General features: G+C 35.7%; 3 protein-coding genes across 6 annotated transcripts in view; 1 reads left to right on the plus strand and 2 right to left on the minus strand.

Annotated features, from left to right (window-relative positions):
* The window catches only part of LOC107676254 (uridine-cytidine kinase-like 1), a 27,887-nt gene extending 26,932 nt beyond the window's left edge, over positions 1-955 (minus strand). For both annotated transcript variants that reach the window (XM_016470774.1, XM_016470775.1), the window contains exon 1: positions 823-955. In XM_016470774.1, coding sequence (XP_016326260.1) covers positions 823-908 — 86 coding nt within the window. In that variant the 5' untranslated portion in view covers positions 909-955. The remainder of the gene's footprint in view (positions 1-822) is intronic.
* A 4,172-nt stretch (positions 956-5,127) lies between these two features.
* On the plus strand, positions 5,128-10,667 carry slc30a2 (solute carrier family 30 member 2). The gene is made up of 7 exons (XM_016470737.1): positions 5,128-5,343; positions 6,987-7,133; positions 7,592-7,745; positions 8,099-8,318; positions 9,213-9,318; positions 9,590-9,724; positions 10,476-10,667. The coding sequence occupies exons 1-7, from the start codon at positions 5,190-5,192 to the stop codon at positions 10,619-10,621; spliced, it is 1,062 nt and encodes a 353-aa protein (XP_016326223.1). The 5' UTR covers positions 5,128-5,189; the 3' UTR covers positions 10,622-10,667.
* A 4,851-nt stretch (positions 10,668-15,518) lies between these two features.
* Positions 15,519-17,301, minus strand: part of gtf3c2 (general transcription factor IIIC, polypeptide 2, beta) — a 25,888-nt gene continuing 24,105 nt past the window's right edge. For 2 of the 3 annotated variants that reach the window (XM_016470792.1, XM_016470793.1), the window contains exon 19: positions 15,519-17,161. In XM_016470792.1, the coding sequence (XP_016326278.1) occupies positions 16,940-17,161 (222 nt within the window). In that variant the 3' untranslated portion in view covers positions 15,519-16,939. The remainder of the gene's footprint in view (positions 17,162-17,301) is intronic. The other variant, XR_001632716.1, reaches the window with a different exon arrangement.

Here is a 17,301-nt window from a genome sequence, read left to right on the forward strand (position 1 = left end):
CTCACTTATATAAATATATACACACACACACACACACACACACATATATATATATATATATATATATATAGACACTAATAAGAACAATTATTAACAACAGTACACCTATAATAATTGATAACTGAGCACCAAATCAGCATATCAGAATGATTTCTGAAGAATCATGACACTGAAAACTGGAGTAATGGCTACCGAAAATTCTGCTTTGCCATCACAGGACTAAATTAAACTTAATATTACTGTTTTACTGTATTTTTGATCAAACAAATGCAGCCTTGGTAAACATAAGAAATCATAAACATAAAAAAAAAACTTAATTATTCCAAACTTTTGACCTGTAAGTGTGTACACACACTTGTACCTTATGCTCAATTACCCTTTATATAAAATCAACAAACAGAGCTCAGCAATGTTTTTTGCTTTTTGACAACAAAAGGAGACAATATGAATGAACTATTAGCATTCAAAAAATGTAATACTGTCGTAAGTTATATATATTTGATCTGGAAACTGCTTTAAATGTAACTGCAATACAGCCCCTCTTCATTTGCCTTCTCCTGTGCCTTTTGCATTGACGTGAGCTGCAGATCTGCACGCCAGCAGCTCCAGAAACACACGCGCGTCTGTTCTGCTCATTCTCTATATGCTCTAGATCTTAACCAGTCAAAATAAGACCAACAGTAGCAGATAAACTGTGTAAACACTCGCGTCGATTGCTTAACTGTTGCCTCGGATCAGCCCAACACTGCCCTTTATTTATCAACCAGAACACACCAGAACAACGTTAACAGAGCTCGACAGGAACTTGATCTAGTTACTCACCTGTCAGATCTAGACATCGACGGATCATCCTCCTCTCCTTCTTTCTGTTGCACCTGAACATCACTTTGGCTCATTGTCATCGCCATGTTTGTGTGCAGCTAACGCGCGAAAACGCATGTCCGGAAGTGCGCTTGCGTCATGCTTGCGGTGGCGCCTGGCGCGTAGTAAATACGAATGATCCTTGTTTGTTTTTGTTTTTTTATTTGATATATATTAACATATATTAATATGCTTTATAAGGCTACATATTACTATTATATTTCACCGTTATTTGTTATTTTGTTTAATTACATGTTTCTTTATAATATAGCCTACTTAACGTTATGTATTTTCGAAAAAAATTATTAAATCTGAGGGCGTGCACATTTATTTCCATTTATAGGCTGCCGCCTTTTACCAATCCTACTACAGTGAAGGATTAATTCGTAATTAATTATGTCCTGGTGACGTTGCTTGGTAGCTCTCCAATGGCGAACGACTGGCTTTTGAATATTACATTTATAATGATGACGTTGCTTTCATAAGCCTACCTTTAGCTCATGAATATTAATAACCATGCCTCGCCATAGTAAGATTCGTAAATTAGTTGACCGGACTGCTGAATCTTCTACACCAGATCCATCCGATCTCACCCACAGCCAAGTTCACCGGAATTACTGACTGCAAGCTTGTTTTCTCTTTTCCGTGGATCTGATGCAATGAGTGCTTTCACTCATTTCTTGAATCCTTCGAAAATGGCTCGGAAGAATTATAATTTTTCCGTCTAATTAAACACGCATATTTTAATATTCGGTACGGTTTTTATTAATTCGTTTTTTCACTGGTCACTGAAGCTGCACAGGACCATGGATCCTCCACCGTCTTCAGAGAAATCGCATCTCGTCAACGAAAGAAATGCCAAAATATACTCCTTAAAACTTAACAGGTAAAATGATATTAATCTATTTCAATTATTTATCTAATGATAATAGGCTAATAATAATCATTTGGGAGATATTAGTGTGATTCTAAAATGCATGATCTGGAAATTGGTGCACAATCAATGATCAGAATTATAAAATTGATCTGTATGTTGTGTAGCATTGTATGGAGAATCAAACATTTAATAATAATAATTTTAAAAAATGGCAATTTAAAATAGTTAAGTCTTATTGACAATATCTAAATCTTTCCAAAATCCTCTCAACATTACAGACCTGTCACAGCGAACAGATGCATGATATTTCCACATTGTGACACTAATTCAAAAGCCATATGCGCCAGTCTTGCCTCGTGAAAGCCATCCATGTTTATTCTGAAAACAGACGTAAATTAAATTGTGTATTTGTTAAGCATGCAGTGCGTGAGATGTTTAATTAAAAATAATAATAAATCTGTGCTTGAGTTCATTTTGGACAGTAGCCTTTTTGAGCAATGTCCTCAGGGAAGTTTAGTGAGCAGAAGAATGAACGTAGTCTACATAGCATGGCTTCCATATGGGCTACGCTTTCCATTGTGTTTCTTAAAGTAATAAAAATCAGATGAAAAAAAAACATAATTGTTATCAAACTCTTCATAGACCTTTTCTCTTCCTCTGCACGCCCTACTAAAATGACCCTAAAGCAAGCAGGTGATAGAACAGTTTCAGCACCATGGACAGATTCACTTCGGTTGTTAATATTAAAAAGAGCAACGCGTGAACTCAGAAATTATACTTATCATATCTACTCAGAAATGATAAATATAGCCAACATGTTTAAGAAAATATTTATGAATATTATGTTATTTAAATATTATGCTCCCCATTACTCCTCCTAACTATAAGCAGCGTCCTGGTGGTAATATATTTTTTTATTTTCGTCAGACGAAGAAATATTTTACTCAGAATTTTGGCTCATTATTAGGCATAAATAATAGGCTAGATAAATTCGAGTATTGGTGCGTAACGAAACTTCGTCAGCATTTATCACGAATAATACGAAAATATGACAGCTGTATAAAAGCTGTACAAAATAGCTTTTACATTTTTGTGGAGTTTAGGATGATGTCGAGGAACAGTACGATTAAAATGCGTAAATATATAACATTTCATCGCACAGTTTTATTCTGAACATATGTAAAACTGTGCGATAAAATGAATACAAGTCAGGCGATAGTTATCACAAGCGATTGAGCAAGTGTTACATTGTTCAAGTTGTGTGCAGTGAATTGCAATGAACAGGCTGCTGTTTCCATCAGTTGCATCGTGGTCTTGAGTGAGACATGGCGAGAGCTCATGTAAAATTCAGGCTGAATTTAGATGGATGTGGCAGAGGCGTTTACTAAAGCTGCTGAAACAAATAAAGGATCACTTATCTATTTAGCTTGGTGACATATTACATTAACAAAAAGGTATTTTCAAAAATAGTACACTGATAATACATCAACAGGTCACCTGAACAAATTTCGAAGGACATGGAACAAGGGCACCTAAGATGTAGATGCTATCCAGAATTAGGTGGTACTCTACTCAGGAAGTGGGCATTCTGTTTTATAGAGCTGTTTTCTCAAATTGAAAAACAGCCGGGCTAAATAGTCTTTAAGAGCGAAGAAAAAAAAAAGAGAGTAGCTAAATGCGCGCGACATGATAAAAGCTCGCTATTTTTAACTATAATTATTACTATTATTAGGCTATGTTTTTTTTTATTCATCAACCAACAAATCCTGTTATATCAATTACAGAACATCACAGCACAACACTTTGCACAGTCTTGATCCAGTGACGTGTATAATATTAAAGTGCTCAGAAGCAGGACCCCGACTGCACTGCCACAAGATCGACAGCATGTTTCAGCCGAAAACCTTCTGCCAAACTGTAAACATCTCCATATGCACCGTACTAAAGAGCATGTATGCATTCAATAGGAAATAGTGTTAGATTAGAGGAGGGACATACACTGTCTTATTAAAACATACTATAAATGCTGTTAACCCTGCATGCCAGCTGTGGTTGCCAGAAATTCATTGTAAAAAAAAAAAGAAAAAAAAGAAAGAAATACGGTGACGTTTCAAGCATTAGGGGCCATAAATCGAAAATATCGACAACCATTGGTTGTCATCCAGCATTATAATAATAAAATAAAAAAAACACAAATTTACAGTTAATAGCCTAATAGGCTAACTGACTCCTCCAGGAATTAATGTAGCCTATATTGACAAATTAAACCCAAAACACCACAATGGTAAAACTAAATACACATAAAATAAACATAAAATGTTATAAAAATAAACATAGACATATACAGTACGATGACGAAACGTAACTTAATGTATCGGCTAATCAATATGATTATAGGAACCGTAAAAGATAAGGTGCCTTATCTTTTTTTAAATATTCTTTTTTCTAAATTGGGAACATTTTTTTTTTTTTTTTTAATGATTAGTGTTTCCATTCACATTTCTCATGCAAATAAATCTCTGCACACTTCCTAATTTCAGCACAATTACAGTAGGCCTACTGTTATATTTTAATAATACTCAACGCTGCAAATGAATTCTGATTGTGAAGTCAATAAGCAGAGTAAAGGCTCAATTTCATAGTGTCAGGAGATCAGAAAAAAATAAATAGGCTATGTGTTGTATGTATGCTTGCTGGTCTATGTCGGCACAAAAGAAAAAACCCCATCCAGTGTATCATGTCTGTGTCACGGTGGGGTGATTAAACAGCCGCCGTGTTCCACTCGACTGCCTCCGTTCAGCAGCAGCGCTCGTGCGCGCGTGATGCAGTACTCCGATTATCTCATGCGCACCGAGATTGCGCTTTCCGCCCCATTAGCTCCATCATAGCGTCTCTCTCATCAACCCACAAGACAGAAGAGCCAAAACCCACCATGTCAGCAGATTTAAACTCAGACTGATCTGGGTCCTCGTGGCATGAGCTGTGTATTCACACACAATATTTTCCTCTACAAAGCACTTATACATATGATTTTAATATATGCATATATCTGTTAGGGTCATAGGAATGCTGGAGTCTATCCCAGCCTTTTGGGCCACAGGTGATTTACATGATACACTCTAAAAAATGCTGGGTTGTTTCAACCCAACTTTGGGTCAAATATGGACTAACCCAACCGTTAGGTTAAATTTTTACATTACATTTTAAACCCAAAAGTTGGGTTAGTCCATATTTGACCCAAAGTTGGGTTGAAACAACCCAGCATTTTTTAGAGTGTATGATGTTTGCACATTTTATGTCTATACCTCCCTGATAAGATAGAACCAAAAACAGGTATTATAGTATCTGTGTGATGGCTGATTTGGTGTCACTGCACATTATGTGTTGTTCTTACAGTGAATTCTCAGGTTCCAAAGAAAGTTGTCCAAACTTGCCTTTGGGAAATGGCGATATGGCTGGTGCTATCGAGCTGAAGAGGCCTGTTGGAACTCATTGCCATGGAAAAAAAGCAGCATTCGTTGAGAGCCATGAGAAACTCATTGCAAAGAAGAAGCTGTACATCGCCTCCATAGTCTGTCTGGTTTTCATGATTGGAGAAGTTATAGGTAAGAATACTGTGCCTTTTTGGAAAAAGTATAGAGTTTACTAATATGATGAAGCCAGAATCTTTGAAGAATTAGCATAAATCTAACATTATTTTTCATAAATGTAATAGACTACATTAAAAGCACATTAAAGTTAAGGCAATGTTTTACCACTGAGTAGTTCACACAAAAATGAAAAGTTGCTGAAAATGCACATACCCTCAGGCCTTCCAAGATGACTTTGTTTCTTCATCGGAACAGATTTGGAGAAATTTGGAGCATTATGGCACTTGCTCACCAATGGATCCTCTGCAGTGAATGGGTGCCGTCAGAAGGAGTCCAAACAGCTGATAAAAACATCACAATAATCCACACAACTCCAGTAATAAACAAATCCATCTTTAAGATCCTCTATAACATTTCTTTCTCCAGTGAAAAAGTCTACTCGTCTGAATCAGGAGAGAATCAAGCACCGATTACAAGTGAAAACATTTCAAACCATTCTAAACTGATATGCTGGAGAGATTTTGATGTGAGAGGACAACAGAGGATGGACTTCTTCACCAGAGGAAACTTTATTATTATGGATTATGGACTCGTTTTGCCCAGAAGCAATGTTTTAAAGTTAAAACACAAACATGCAGCTTCTTACTTCAAAAGACATTAATTAATGGACTGGAGTCATGTGGATTACTTGTGCATTATTGTGACGATTTTATCAGCTGTTTGGACTCTCATTCTGACGGCACCCATTCATTGCAGAGGATCTATTGATGAGTAAGTGACGTAATGCTACATTTCTTCAAATTTGTTCTATATATATATACATATATATATATATATATATATATATATACAGTATATATATATATATATATATATGTGTGTGTGTGTATATATATATATATATATATATATATATATATATATATATAACGTAAATGCAAGCAATTTATTTTGCTATGTCTTTGAATGCCAAAGTTGTTCTCCTCACAATAAATGCCCTGGTTGCATTTCACAACCAAGTAAATGATGGATTAAGCAATTTGTCATTGTAGCACAAAATTACTTGAAAAATGCTGGATCAAAACCAGTCCTTGACTCATATTAAATGCGATAAGCAGGCTTTTCTGTGTTTTGTTCAGCCTGTACAGCACTTTTTTGTTCAAGTCAGCATTCACAATCCAAGTACTCTTTAAAATAATTATGAGTCATTCTCTCTTTTAAACTACAAATGATGTATGCTGTGTTAGCTTTCTCCAAAGCCTTTTGTGCCTCACTTCAGTAATGTTTTCAGAGTATAATAAAATAAAGACATTTCATAATGAATAACATTTACAGTGAATGCTCTATGGTGGATTATAAAAGCAAATCATCTCTATCTACACTCTTAAAGATAAAGATTCTTTATTGGCATTGATGGTTCCATGAAGATCCTTTAACATCCATGGATGCTTCCCCTTGCACTAATGGCTCTTTATAGGCTTACATTTTTAAAATGTTCTTCACACTAAGAGAAAAATGGTTCTTTTAAGAACTGTTCACTGAAAGGTTCTTTGGGAAACCAAAAATGGTTATTCTATGGCATCTCTGTGAAGTCTTTATTTTTAAGAGTGTATCTCTCTAATAGTTATTTATTTTTCTCTGCTGTTCTTGTGATGCAGGTGGTTATCTAGCACACAGCTTGGCCATTATGACCGATGCGGCCCACCTTCTGACAGATTTTGGCAGTATGATGGTCAGTCTTTTCTCCTTGTGGATCTCCTCAAGGCCACCAACCAAGATAATGAACTTTGGCTGGCACAGATCAGGTTAGTCCAACCCATTACCTTCATGATGTTCCTATATATGCTGTTCCCTTTCATGGGAACTTCGAACTGCGTCCTCTAGGGGTCGCTATGGGGAAACCTAGAGGACGCAGTGTCTCGTTCCCTACTCAGGGAACCATGGTTACATAAGTAACCTGAGACGTTTTTTTCCATGTACGTAAATAGGAGAAATTTCAAAGAATCGTTACATAACTTTTTTCCATACAACCGTAGTTCATAGTGAACACATTTGTCTGTCAAGCACCAAAATCAACAAAAAAATATCACAGAATAAATTAATTGTTGTGCTATATTCTACATCTTCTGAAGTTATGGGATAGCTTTGGATGAGAAGCAGACTGAAATTTAAGTCAGTACTATTCCTTTAAAGCAGATTTTAAGACTTCGCTACATCCAGCTGTGATGCTAAACCATATTTGTCTCAAATGAACATCTCACAGAGATTCTGGGAGCCCTGATATCTGTGATGTCCATCTGGATCGTGACTGGGGTGCTGGTGTATCTTGCCATTGAGAGGATAATAAAAAATGATTATGAAATCGAAGGCCATGTGATGCTCATCACCTCAGGTTGTGCAGTCGTGGTCAACATCATGTGAGTAGACGGACACTGGAATTATAACAAGCTAGATGCTGCTGCTGCTTCTTCTGAGACCAATGTTAGCGACACACTAAAACATGCAATATGCTAAATTATGCAATTTGCTAAAACGTTTTCTCTCTCTTTCAAACCTCAAGCTTTCCAAAGGTTATTTCAGACAAGGCTTTGTCAAAATTTGTCATTAAACTTTGTCGTTTTTTATATGGAATCTCTATTAGAAATAAAGTCAAAATTCAGATATTTAATTAGCAATTGTGGAATGTACAGATATTTGAAAAAATGAAACCGTAAAACTAGAATTTTGTTAAATTGATATGCTTTTGTGTGCATTATTGTTTATATTCCAGAATGGCCTACATTCTGCACCATTCCACGACCTTCCACAGTCACGGTTCAGGCTACCACAAGATTGATGAGAATGGGATGAGCCCTGTGGGCCATGGCCACTCCCACAGCCTCCTGGGTAATCATGGGAACACCAGTGTCAGAGCGGCATTTATTCATGTTTTGGGGGATCTCTTACAGAGCTTTGGAGTGATGGTGGCCGCCATCATTATCTACTTCAGGGTAAATGAACACTGACAAAAAGAATTATCCTAAAAATGTGTCTTACCTCTTTCAATCCCTTAAAGCCCAATATAAAATGGCATTCAGTCCAATTAACTTCCATGTGCCAATGAATAAATGTGTGTAAATAATGGAACCCTCTAGAATAGTGTTCAATGATGAATCATGCACAGTAAGAGTCATTTATAAAAGCAAAAAAGGTCAATTAAATTGTTTTTAAATATTTTCTTATTTAATGGCTTGAGCATGTTTAATGAAAAAGAAAATAAATTCTAAACTAATTATTTACACTTATGTTCAAAAGTCAGTAAGATTTTTTTGAAAGACAAATATTTGTAATCAGCAGAATGCATTAAAGACATTAAATACAGTATATTAAAGTAAAAACAGTAAAGACATCTATAATATTAAAAAAAGTTTTCTATTTCAAATATATTTAAATGCTGAAGTTTTGAACTTATATATATAATAATAATAATATGATAATAATTTTTAAAAATAATTTATGCATTTAGCAGACACTTTTATCCAAAGCAACTAAATTATTAATAAAAGTTATTTTCAATTGTAATAGTATTTCTCAATATTACTAATTTTTACTGTATTTTGATCAAATAAATGTAGCCTTATTGAACATAAGAGCCCTTTAAAAAATCATACTGACCCCCAGTTTTTGGACAATAGTGCGTATGCTTTTTTTTAGATAATCAAACTGAATTATCTTGAAAAGGAAGAGGACACTGAATTCTTTTCACGACTCTTGAAAGCACTTGAGTGGAGAATGTTTCTTCTGATATTTGTAGTCTAATTCATTTTGACACTTTACGAAGAACCATGTGATTTTGTTCTTTAATGCATCAGTGCCCCCTATTCTCTCTCCACCTTCTAATGCAGCCAGAATACAAAGTAGCCGATCCCATTTGCACTTTCCTCTTCTCTGTGTTCGTCCTGTGTACCACAACTACCATCCTGAGAGATGTCTTCCGCATTCTCATGGAGGGTAAATTTGCTCATTTAATAATTTAACTACGGTTACCTTATTCTCAATCACTTAAAATATGCATGCAATGTCAGTATATTTTCGGTTGCATAATACATGTGGTTTAATTTTCTGCATTTAAAGGTGAAGTGCAGACAAATTTCCCAAACAACGAGTCCCAAAAAAATTGAAAAAAGAAAATGACACACATCACCCTTAAATTCAAACTATGAGTTTCTCAGACAGGTTTGCCTCTATCTTTGTAAACTCAGTGCCATGTGTCTGTGTTCAGGGGCACCTAAAGGTATAGAGTTTAATTCAGTGAAGGAGGTTCTGCTGTCTCTGAAAGCAGTGAAGGCCATGCATAGCCTACATCTATGGGCTCTCACCATTGGCCAGAGTCTGCTGTCTGTTCACATAGCTATCGGTAAGTTTATTAAATAACACCTGCTTCACAGCATTGTTTTACAGTTATTCTTTAACTGTTCATTTGTCTTGTTAAAAGCTATGTTAAGTGTCCGTTTTGTGCCTCATTTGTGTCCCCACTGATATAACTACTGATTTAATTACAGGACATGTTATTTAGTACGTCATTTTTTATGTATTATTTAAGTGTGAAATTAAACATTTTTAAATAAAATATTTAAAACATTTGTATTATTTTTTGTAATTTTGTCATTATTATTTAAATATAAAATTTTTTATTTTTATATGAATATTAAATTTCAATTTGCATGTCTCCATTTATTACCATGACATTTTAATGGGTTTAAATTTTACTTAAATTTTGCTGTTTTTACTGTCTTTTATTTATAATACAAATTAAGAACCCTGTGGTTCAAATTGAATTTAATATTTTATTATTTATTTACCGTTATTATTTGATTACAGTATATTGTCCTCAAGGTCAGATTTTTTTTTTGGTGAGTGTGGGAAGGGGGAATAAGTTGACACATATCATGAAATTAAATGCAGATGTAATTCCTGAATTCCCAATTTTCTAGGCATTTAAAATTTCTTACAATTTCTATTCAGAAATGGCACCTGATAATGACCCTAAATCCTTTTGCATTTCATGTTTTCATTCGTTTTAAATGTAAAAATATATGACCTTTAAAGTGCAGCATCATCTATTTAGGCTAAACTAACTGTGTCCCCCCCCCCCTCCTCCATTTTAGAAGAGAACGCTGACCCTCATAGTGTCTTAAAGGAAGCCGCTGGACTTCTTCAGACCAAATTTGGCTTTTACAGCACAACCATTCAAGTGGAGCCTTATTGCGAAGACATGATCCACTGCGCCCAGTGCCAGGACCCTATGGACTAAGTTCTCCAAGCGCATCGGTGAGAGGAGGCTGCCTGTATAAAATGTATGCACACATATTAAGCTTCATTAAGGGTCCAAGCCAGAAATGGAAACACTGTGCAAATATCTCATCTACATATCACTACGAATATGTACATGCCAAATGCATTTTTATCGATTAACAAGAAAATTAAAAAAAGAGAGATTTCACACTGTGCCATCTTAAAAGTGCATCTTCAGCATCAAAAATGCATTGGTTTATGGGAGGAATAGCTTTAAAATGAAGTGTTGATGTTCAGTTTTACATACTGTATGCAAAGATCAACTGAATTGAGCGGCAGCACATAAATATGAGGCCTGGAGGCATCACTGTGAGCCTTTTTATTGTGACTTTGCAAGGTTTTGCTTGGCCAGCTGGCATCGTACATTACAGCAGAAGTGTACTGTAATTGCCTGTCTGTGGTCTTGGGAGGGTAAAAGATGGGTATTGACATGACTTCCTTAAAAACAATTAAAATAGGGTTTATTATGCCCCAGCCAGACTTGCGGCCGCTGTCAGCATGGTTCTCTAATCAATGTGAATGTCCGCCAAACTGCGGCATGATGTTGTAGGGCTTAAAAAGAAATTGTGCTCAAGTGTAATTATGGATTTTGTTGGCGATCTCTCACTAATGTCTTGTCTCATGGTACAATACTATTTGCAAAAGCAAGCGGGTGATTAACTCTGTTCTTCCTCACTGGCTGTGATAGTGAAGGTGCTGTTGTGGTTTTCATGTGGCTTTGAAAGAACAGTGGAGTCAAAATGGCTGATGAATGAAACAACTAAGAGTGATATTAAAGGTGAAGTGTGTAACTATCCTGGTTTCATGTGCAGAAATTAGTATAAGTAAAACATTTGTAGGATATCCCAACAAATTCATTGGTGGTGACGCTGAATTTTCAGCAGCCATTAATAGTCTTTTAAGAATAAATTGCATTTTAAAATATTAATAAATTGCATAATTAAAATAGGAAACAGTTTTTTTTTACTGTATTCATTTCCACTTTATCAACATTTCCCTGAATCATTATTTGATCAGACTGTCAAAAGTGATATAAAATGCAATTTTATACTATATTTAGATGATAAGTGGACACCGCTTGCTGATTTATACATGCAGTGTAGTATAACATCCTAACACATTTCTGGATGTATAGAATATTTTGATATTTACTACATTTGCAAAATGTGCAGTATACAGCAGATCACTGTACTGTTTTCCAGCATTAATGCAATTAAACAGACCTTCCATCAAATGTGATGAACGAAGTGATAGCAATATCAATAAAGATAAATAAAGATATTTTTACACACCAATTGATTAAAACTGTAGAATATACAGTACAGTGCATACATAGTAATATTAAATATTCCATTCTAAGCATAGCCAAGTTTGAACAACAGAAAAGGAGTGGAAGAAAAAAAACTTGTTTGGAATCAATCATTAATTTTGCAGTCTTAGATGGCGCTAGTAGTGGCACAGAAATGACACATTTCACCTTGCTATGATGCTGTTGTGGGTCACTCTGGTCTCTCAAAGTCAAGCATGCTTCACACCCTCCATACACATGTCTTCAGGCTCTGTCCAGCCGTGGTCTGCGATGACACACACACACAAACACACGTTTTGCACAGGATTTCCATCTCTGATCTCGGTGCCGCCACACTGCCGCAATGACTCTATGACATTCCAGCAAGTGGTGCAACACGTTTCACATGTCTCTGTAGTTCAGCACTGAGGTCATGGCAGTAACATACAATAACTTAGCACATGATTTCTGAATGTCTTTTAAAAAACATTTTTAATTTAAACCACGGTTTTCTTTTCATTCTTATTTTGGTAACAACTTTCAGAGCCCCTAAATGTGCACTAATGTTCATTTACATTATATGTGAAGATTTTATATAAATAGAACACCGAATATGATTTTAAACTAATAAAAGACACACTTGACAGATGATTATTGTGTTTTAAAGCTTGCGTGTACTGATAAAATGTAGCCATTGTGCTCTGTTGTGGCGTTGTGAAAGAGTTTTAAGGGTTTGCTTTGCATGGTTGCTTTGTTTTTTTAAGTGAATGCGATTTAGATGGCCAGTCATCATAAATGATCAACCGAAGGACCTCGCAATCTCACTGAAATTCATTAAATTCTATATTTTGTTTATTTGTTTTGATAAAATGAATATATATTTTAAATGTGAATATCACAGTCATTTATAAAACAAGAGAGAGCGAACAAAATGATAATATGAAAGGACCAATGCATAAGCAGTATATTTTTGATAATGTTGGGGTTGATGTGCCAAAGCTCTGCTTTAAAGGGGTCATATGATGCGATTTCAATTTTTCCTTTCTTTTCGGAGTGTTACAAGCTCTTGGTGCATAAAGAAGATCTTGACGTAGGTACACGCAAAGAAAAAGAAAGAAGGCGTAACTTTTATTCTCGCTGTAGTATTGTTGTTGCCGCCGCTATGTCGTGAAGGCGCTGTGTGTTTCGTTGTGAAAGCGAAACTACTTTGTTTGGCCTTCCAAAAGAGGATGATATCTGCTTCGTCATGCCTGGAGCTGATTCGTGCTGGTTGCTGAGGAAATACAACAACTTTGCGCTGTGGATAGCTGGATCGGCTTTCACCGTGGACGAACCGGAGTCCAGCCCGGGGTCGTCACATGTGGTTGCCGCAAGCCCGCCGGACGCTGGAAGCGAATCCACCAGCCGCGCCGTTCTGAAGCCCGCCCGCCTCTGCTCACTCTAGCCCTCCGGCCGTTCCTCCTGCAACGAATGCCTCGTTTATAATGGGTTTTCACGTTTTTGAATCATCTCCCCGGCCGGGACACGGCATCAACACAGTATGGTGAGGGGCGTAACATTTCCGTCCCACGCTTGAGGTATTCGGCCAATCACAACGCACTGGATAGCTGGCCAATCACAGCACACCTCGCTTTTCAGACCGATGAGCTTTGTAAAAATCGACGCGTTTCAGAAAGGCGGGGCATAGAGGAGAAACAATAATGTACAGTATGTGGAAAATAATGTGTTTTTTTTAACCTTAAACCGCATAAACACATTTCATTACACCAAATACACAAAATAATGTTCTTTTTAGCAACATCATATGACCCCTTTAAAATTTTTACTTTTAGTGGAAGCACATTGACAATTAGTGGAGTCATTCCTGTTATGCTGGACATTTAACTATTTCTATTAAAGGGATTAGCTGTCTATAGTATATATATAAATGACCTATTAGCCATTGCTACGGATTAAGAGTTATCTTACATTTAGTTACTGGTAACATGAGCGAAATTTCATTGTCAGTTGTCAATAGAGATGAAGCACCACTCAGACAAAAATGTATTTTAAACCGAGTAGTTTTCTGTTGATCAACAAGTGAATTTGCGCGCAATTGGAAAAACTTGAAAACGAGCGAAATCTGTGTGACCTATTTCACCCTCAGGTGAAACTTCCATTCGCGCGATATTCCTAATGACTGGTACAACGGAGCAAAGGTAATAGTGACCGCACCTTTATAAGTTACTTTTTTTTTAAACCATCTTCTCAAGTGTCTTATATCATTAGATCTATTTGGTAATATTATTAAACAGCACATCATATTTTAGAGAGACAACCAAAAACATCACAGAATTCATCAAATCTATTACGAATAGGCTACTTACCGCTTTCGCTGTTTTTCACTTCCTGCATGATGTCATAAGGGATTGGCTTTTGTGAAAGGCTCTAAAAACCTATTGTTTTTCCTGAAAACCTATAAATTGCTTATTAAAATAACATAGGACACACCTAAAATATTTATTTATAAATAGACCTTTTTCCATATGAAAAGCATAATAAAATAAAACTAATATGATTCACATCTTAACAAATTGTGAGTATATTTTATTTAATATGATTAAAACACATGTAGCCTACTGAAGATGTACTGCATAACAGGAATAACCTGCGTGTGTTCATATGCTTCTGATTTTAAGGGTTTTTAATTAAAATGTTCCAGGATCAACAAAAGATTTTGATCCAGGAACGTGTCTTCCTACTTGCATTTTTAAACATAAGGTTGTATAGCTTATGCAACCTTACATCTCTGGGAAACAATCAATAATCAGATATTCTTAAATTAAAGTAAAATACATAGGATTCATATTAGTCATACAACAAGAGTGGAAAAACCTCAAAGTATTATTTGCTAGAATAAGTCGGAGACTTATTGAATATTGCACACACAGCGTCACGACTCAAAAGGTAAGATGAATATGACAAATCCAAAATCAATTTCAGATGCAGGTGCACTCAACCTAATGGAAGCTTCAAAACTGATAGCAGAGCGCGAGATGGTACGTCATCGGTCATGTTTTTGACATGTTCTGCATTTTGTGTCATGAACTGAAAGACATTAATGTTGTTCCGTGGAAACTGTAAATAATCTACATGATTATTTTTGTCGTGCCTCAGATTTGTGTATGTGTACAGTATATACATTTGCTTCTTGTATAAACTTTTGTCTATAAACGTCCTGTGTGTAAATGTTTTATCCTTTATGTGACTACATAAAGCCACTATATAACCAGAAACTAATGATGGATATTTAATTTTTACATGCTTTTAATTTTATATGTCACATAATGTGTATGGTTTTTGTAATCTGTAATAAAATCATGCAAATCAACCTTTTCCAGTGTCTCTCACAAGAATAATTATACCATGTTCTAATAATTAGTGGTAAACAGCAAAGCAATTTTATTTAAAATGATGATGAAACAATATAAATACACTTTTCTGTACCTAATAACAATTCAGTAAACAGTACAAAATAAATATAATTTGCAAAGTATGAATATTTACTGTTAAAACAGCCCAAAACTACTAACCATATCTTGAGCCTCACAGTCAGATTGAGATATTTAAAACAACACACTAAATTGAAATCCATTATAATAAGCTTCCTTATTTAATCTTATCTGACAGACCACAGCAGCATTAATCTGACTGACACCTTTCCATATTCTCATCACTGGAGTTAATTATATTCACTCAGGCAAAACTGAGGTCATGAATTATGAGACGGGTATCAAGGTGCATCTGATCTTAATGTCAGAATGCCTTTGGGTCAGGGACAACATTAACTCACATGCAGGCTGCAGTTATCAGAGGAGTTCATGATGCCCTTACAAATTTGGCTAGACCTGAGTAAGAAGAATGTAAAAGAGGTAATAAAGACTTGAAATGGGTAGGAATAACAACACTGGAAAAAAAAAAAAAAAAAAATCAAGATACAGAATTAAAGGAATCGTTACGCCAAAAATGAACATTTTGACTACTTACCCTCATGTCTTTCCATACCTGTATGACTTTATTCCTTCTGTGGAGCACAAAAGGAGACATGTTCACGAATGTAATGGCCACTCTTTTCCATATTAAGAAAGTGAATAGGGATATGGGCTCCAAAGCTTCAAAATGACCAAAATTCCAGAAAATAAATCAAAACAACGAAGTACACAGAACACTTTATTACTTGTTCCATATGAACATAAAAAGGCCCAAATTTAGGTTTATTATAATCTTCTCATCATATTCGCAATGCTGCACTGTGATTGGACATGTAATCATCAATGATTGGTCAACTTGCAATGACATCAGAACTAACGTTCTATCTAAAGGCCTGATATTTGAATATGTACTGTAGATGAAGACAGTGAAGGGCAAGAATTTACATATAGAATGGAAAAACTTTTATATTTTCATGTTCCACAGAAGAAATAAAGCCAGGTTTGAAACGACATGGTGATGATGTTTAATTTTTGTGTTACTGTTCCTTTAAAATGAAGATTTAGGGTAAGAAAGCTAGAGCTAAAGGGAAAAAACAGATCTTGATATGATAGCTAAATGAACAGATCCAATCGAATGTTTTCTCACTAAAGTTCAAGATGGATATGTTTTATCATTATATAGCACTGAACTGGAACAGAAGGAAACAGAGAATAACGCTCCCCGTAAATGACACGGATATAAGTGCTGATGATTTCATTCTCCACACATACTTTGGAAAGGACAATGTATCAAGATAAAGATACTAAACTCTGTACAGCACTAATACTAATAAAACAAAATGCACAAAAATATAAAACCAGGAACGTACAGAGGCTTGTATCAAAATAGTTTTCCTTCTTTCAGTATAAGTTAAGGATAAAAAGTGTGTCATCAGTCTTCTAAAAATGACAGTCTCTCAGCCTATTATGACAGCACAGTCCATTTGAGGATAGAGCTGAGAGGCTGAGGGGGAGGAGACTAGTGCACTTGTACTGTATCCGCTGTGCTGTGACGGACAGCTGTTGCAGAGTCATCGGGCTCCTGAGACTGGAACATGGCACTGAACTGGGCTTGAGCTTCACGCAACTGCTTGAGCATCACGGAGCAGCTCAGTCCACGTACACAGTTCACACGCACCAAACCCGACTGCCCGCCCGACAGGATCCAGTTGTACGCATCCATGTTTGGGTTAAAACGGACCTGAGAGAGTATAAAAGCAGATTTTCTGAAGTAGATAGTTTGCATGTCATTGATTTGAATCATTCACATCACTTTAGTGGTGAGTAGCTTGCATTTGGCACTTGATTCATGTTAATTTTGGCTCCTGTGTATCCTGTGTA

The sequence above is a fragment of the Sinocyclocheilus anshuiensis genome, unplaced genomic scaffold (genome assembly GCF_001515605.1).
Source record: "Sinocyclocheilus anshuiensis isolate Anshui unplaced genomic scaffold, SAMN03320099.WGS_v1.1 scaffold2322, whole genome shotgun sequence".
Classification (NCBI taxonomy): domain Eukaryota; kingdom Metazoa; phylum Chordata; class Actinopteri; order Cypriniformes; family Cyprinidae; genus Sinocyclocheilus; species Sinocyclocheilus anshuiensis.

What these genes read in the sequence shown, in the direction of transcription:
- slc30a2 (XM_016470737.1), top strand. Translation starts at nt 5,190, where the DNA reads ATGGCTGGTGCTATCGAGCTGAAGAGGCCTGTTGGAACTCATTGCCAT. An exon ending in CATGATTGGAGAAGTTATAG is followed by an intron (nt 5,344 to 6,986) that starts GTAAGAATACTG and finishes CTTGTGATGCAG; the next exon opens with GTGGTTATCTAGCACACAGC. An exon ending in GCAGTCGTGGTCAACATCAT is followed by an intron (nt 7,746 to 8,098) that starts GTGAGTAGACGG and finishes TTTATATTCCAG; the next exon opens with AATGGCCTACATTCTGCACC.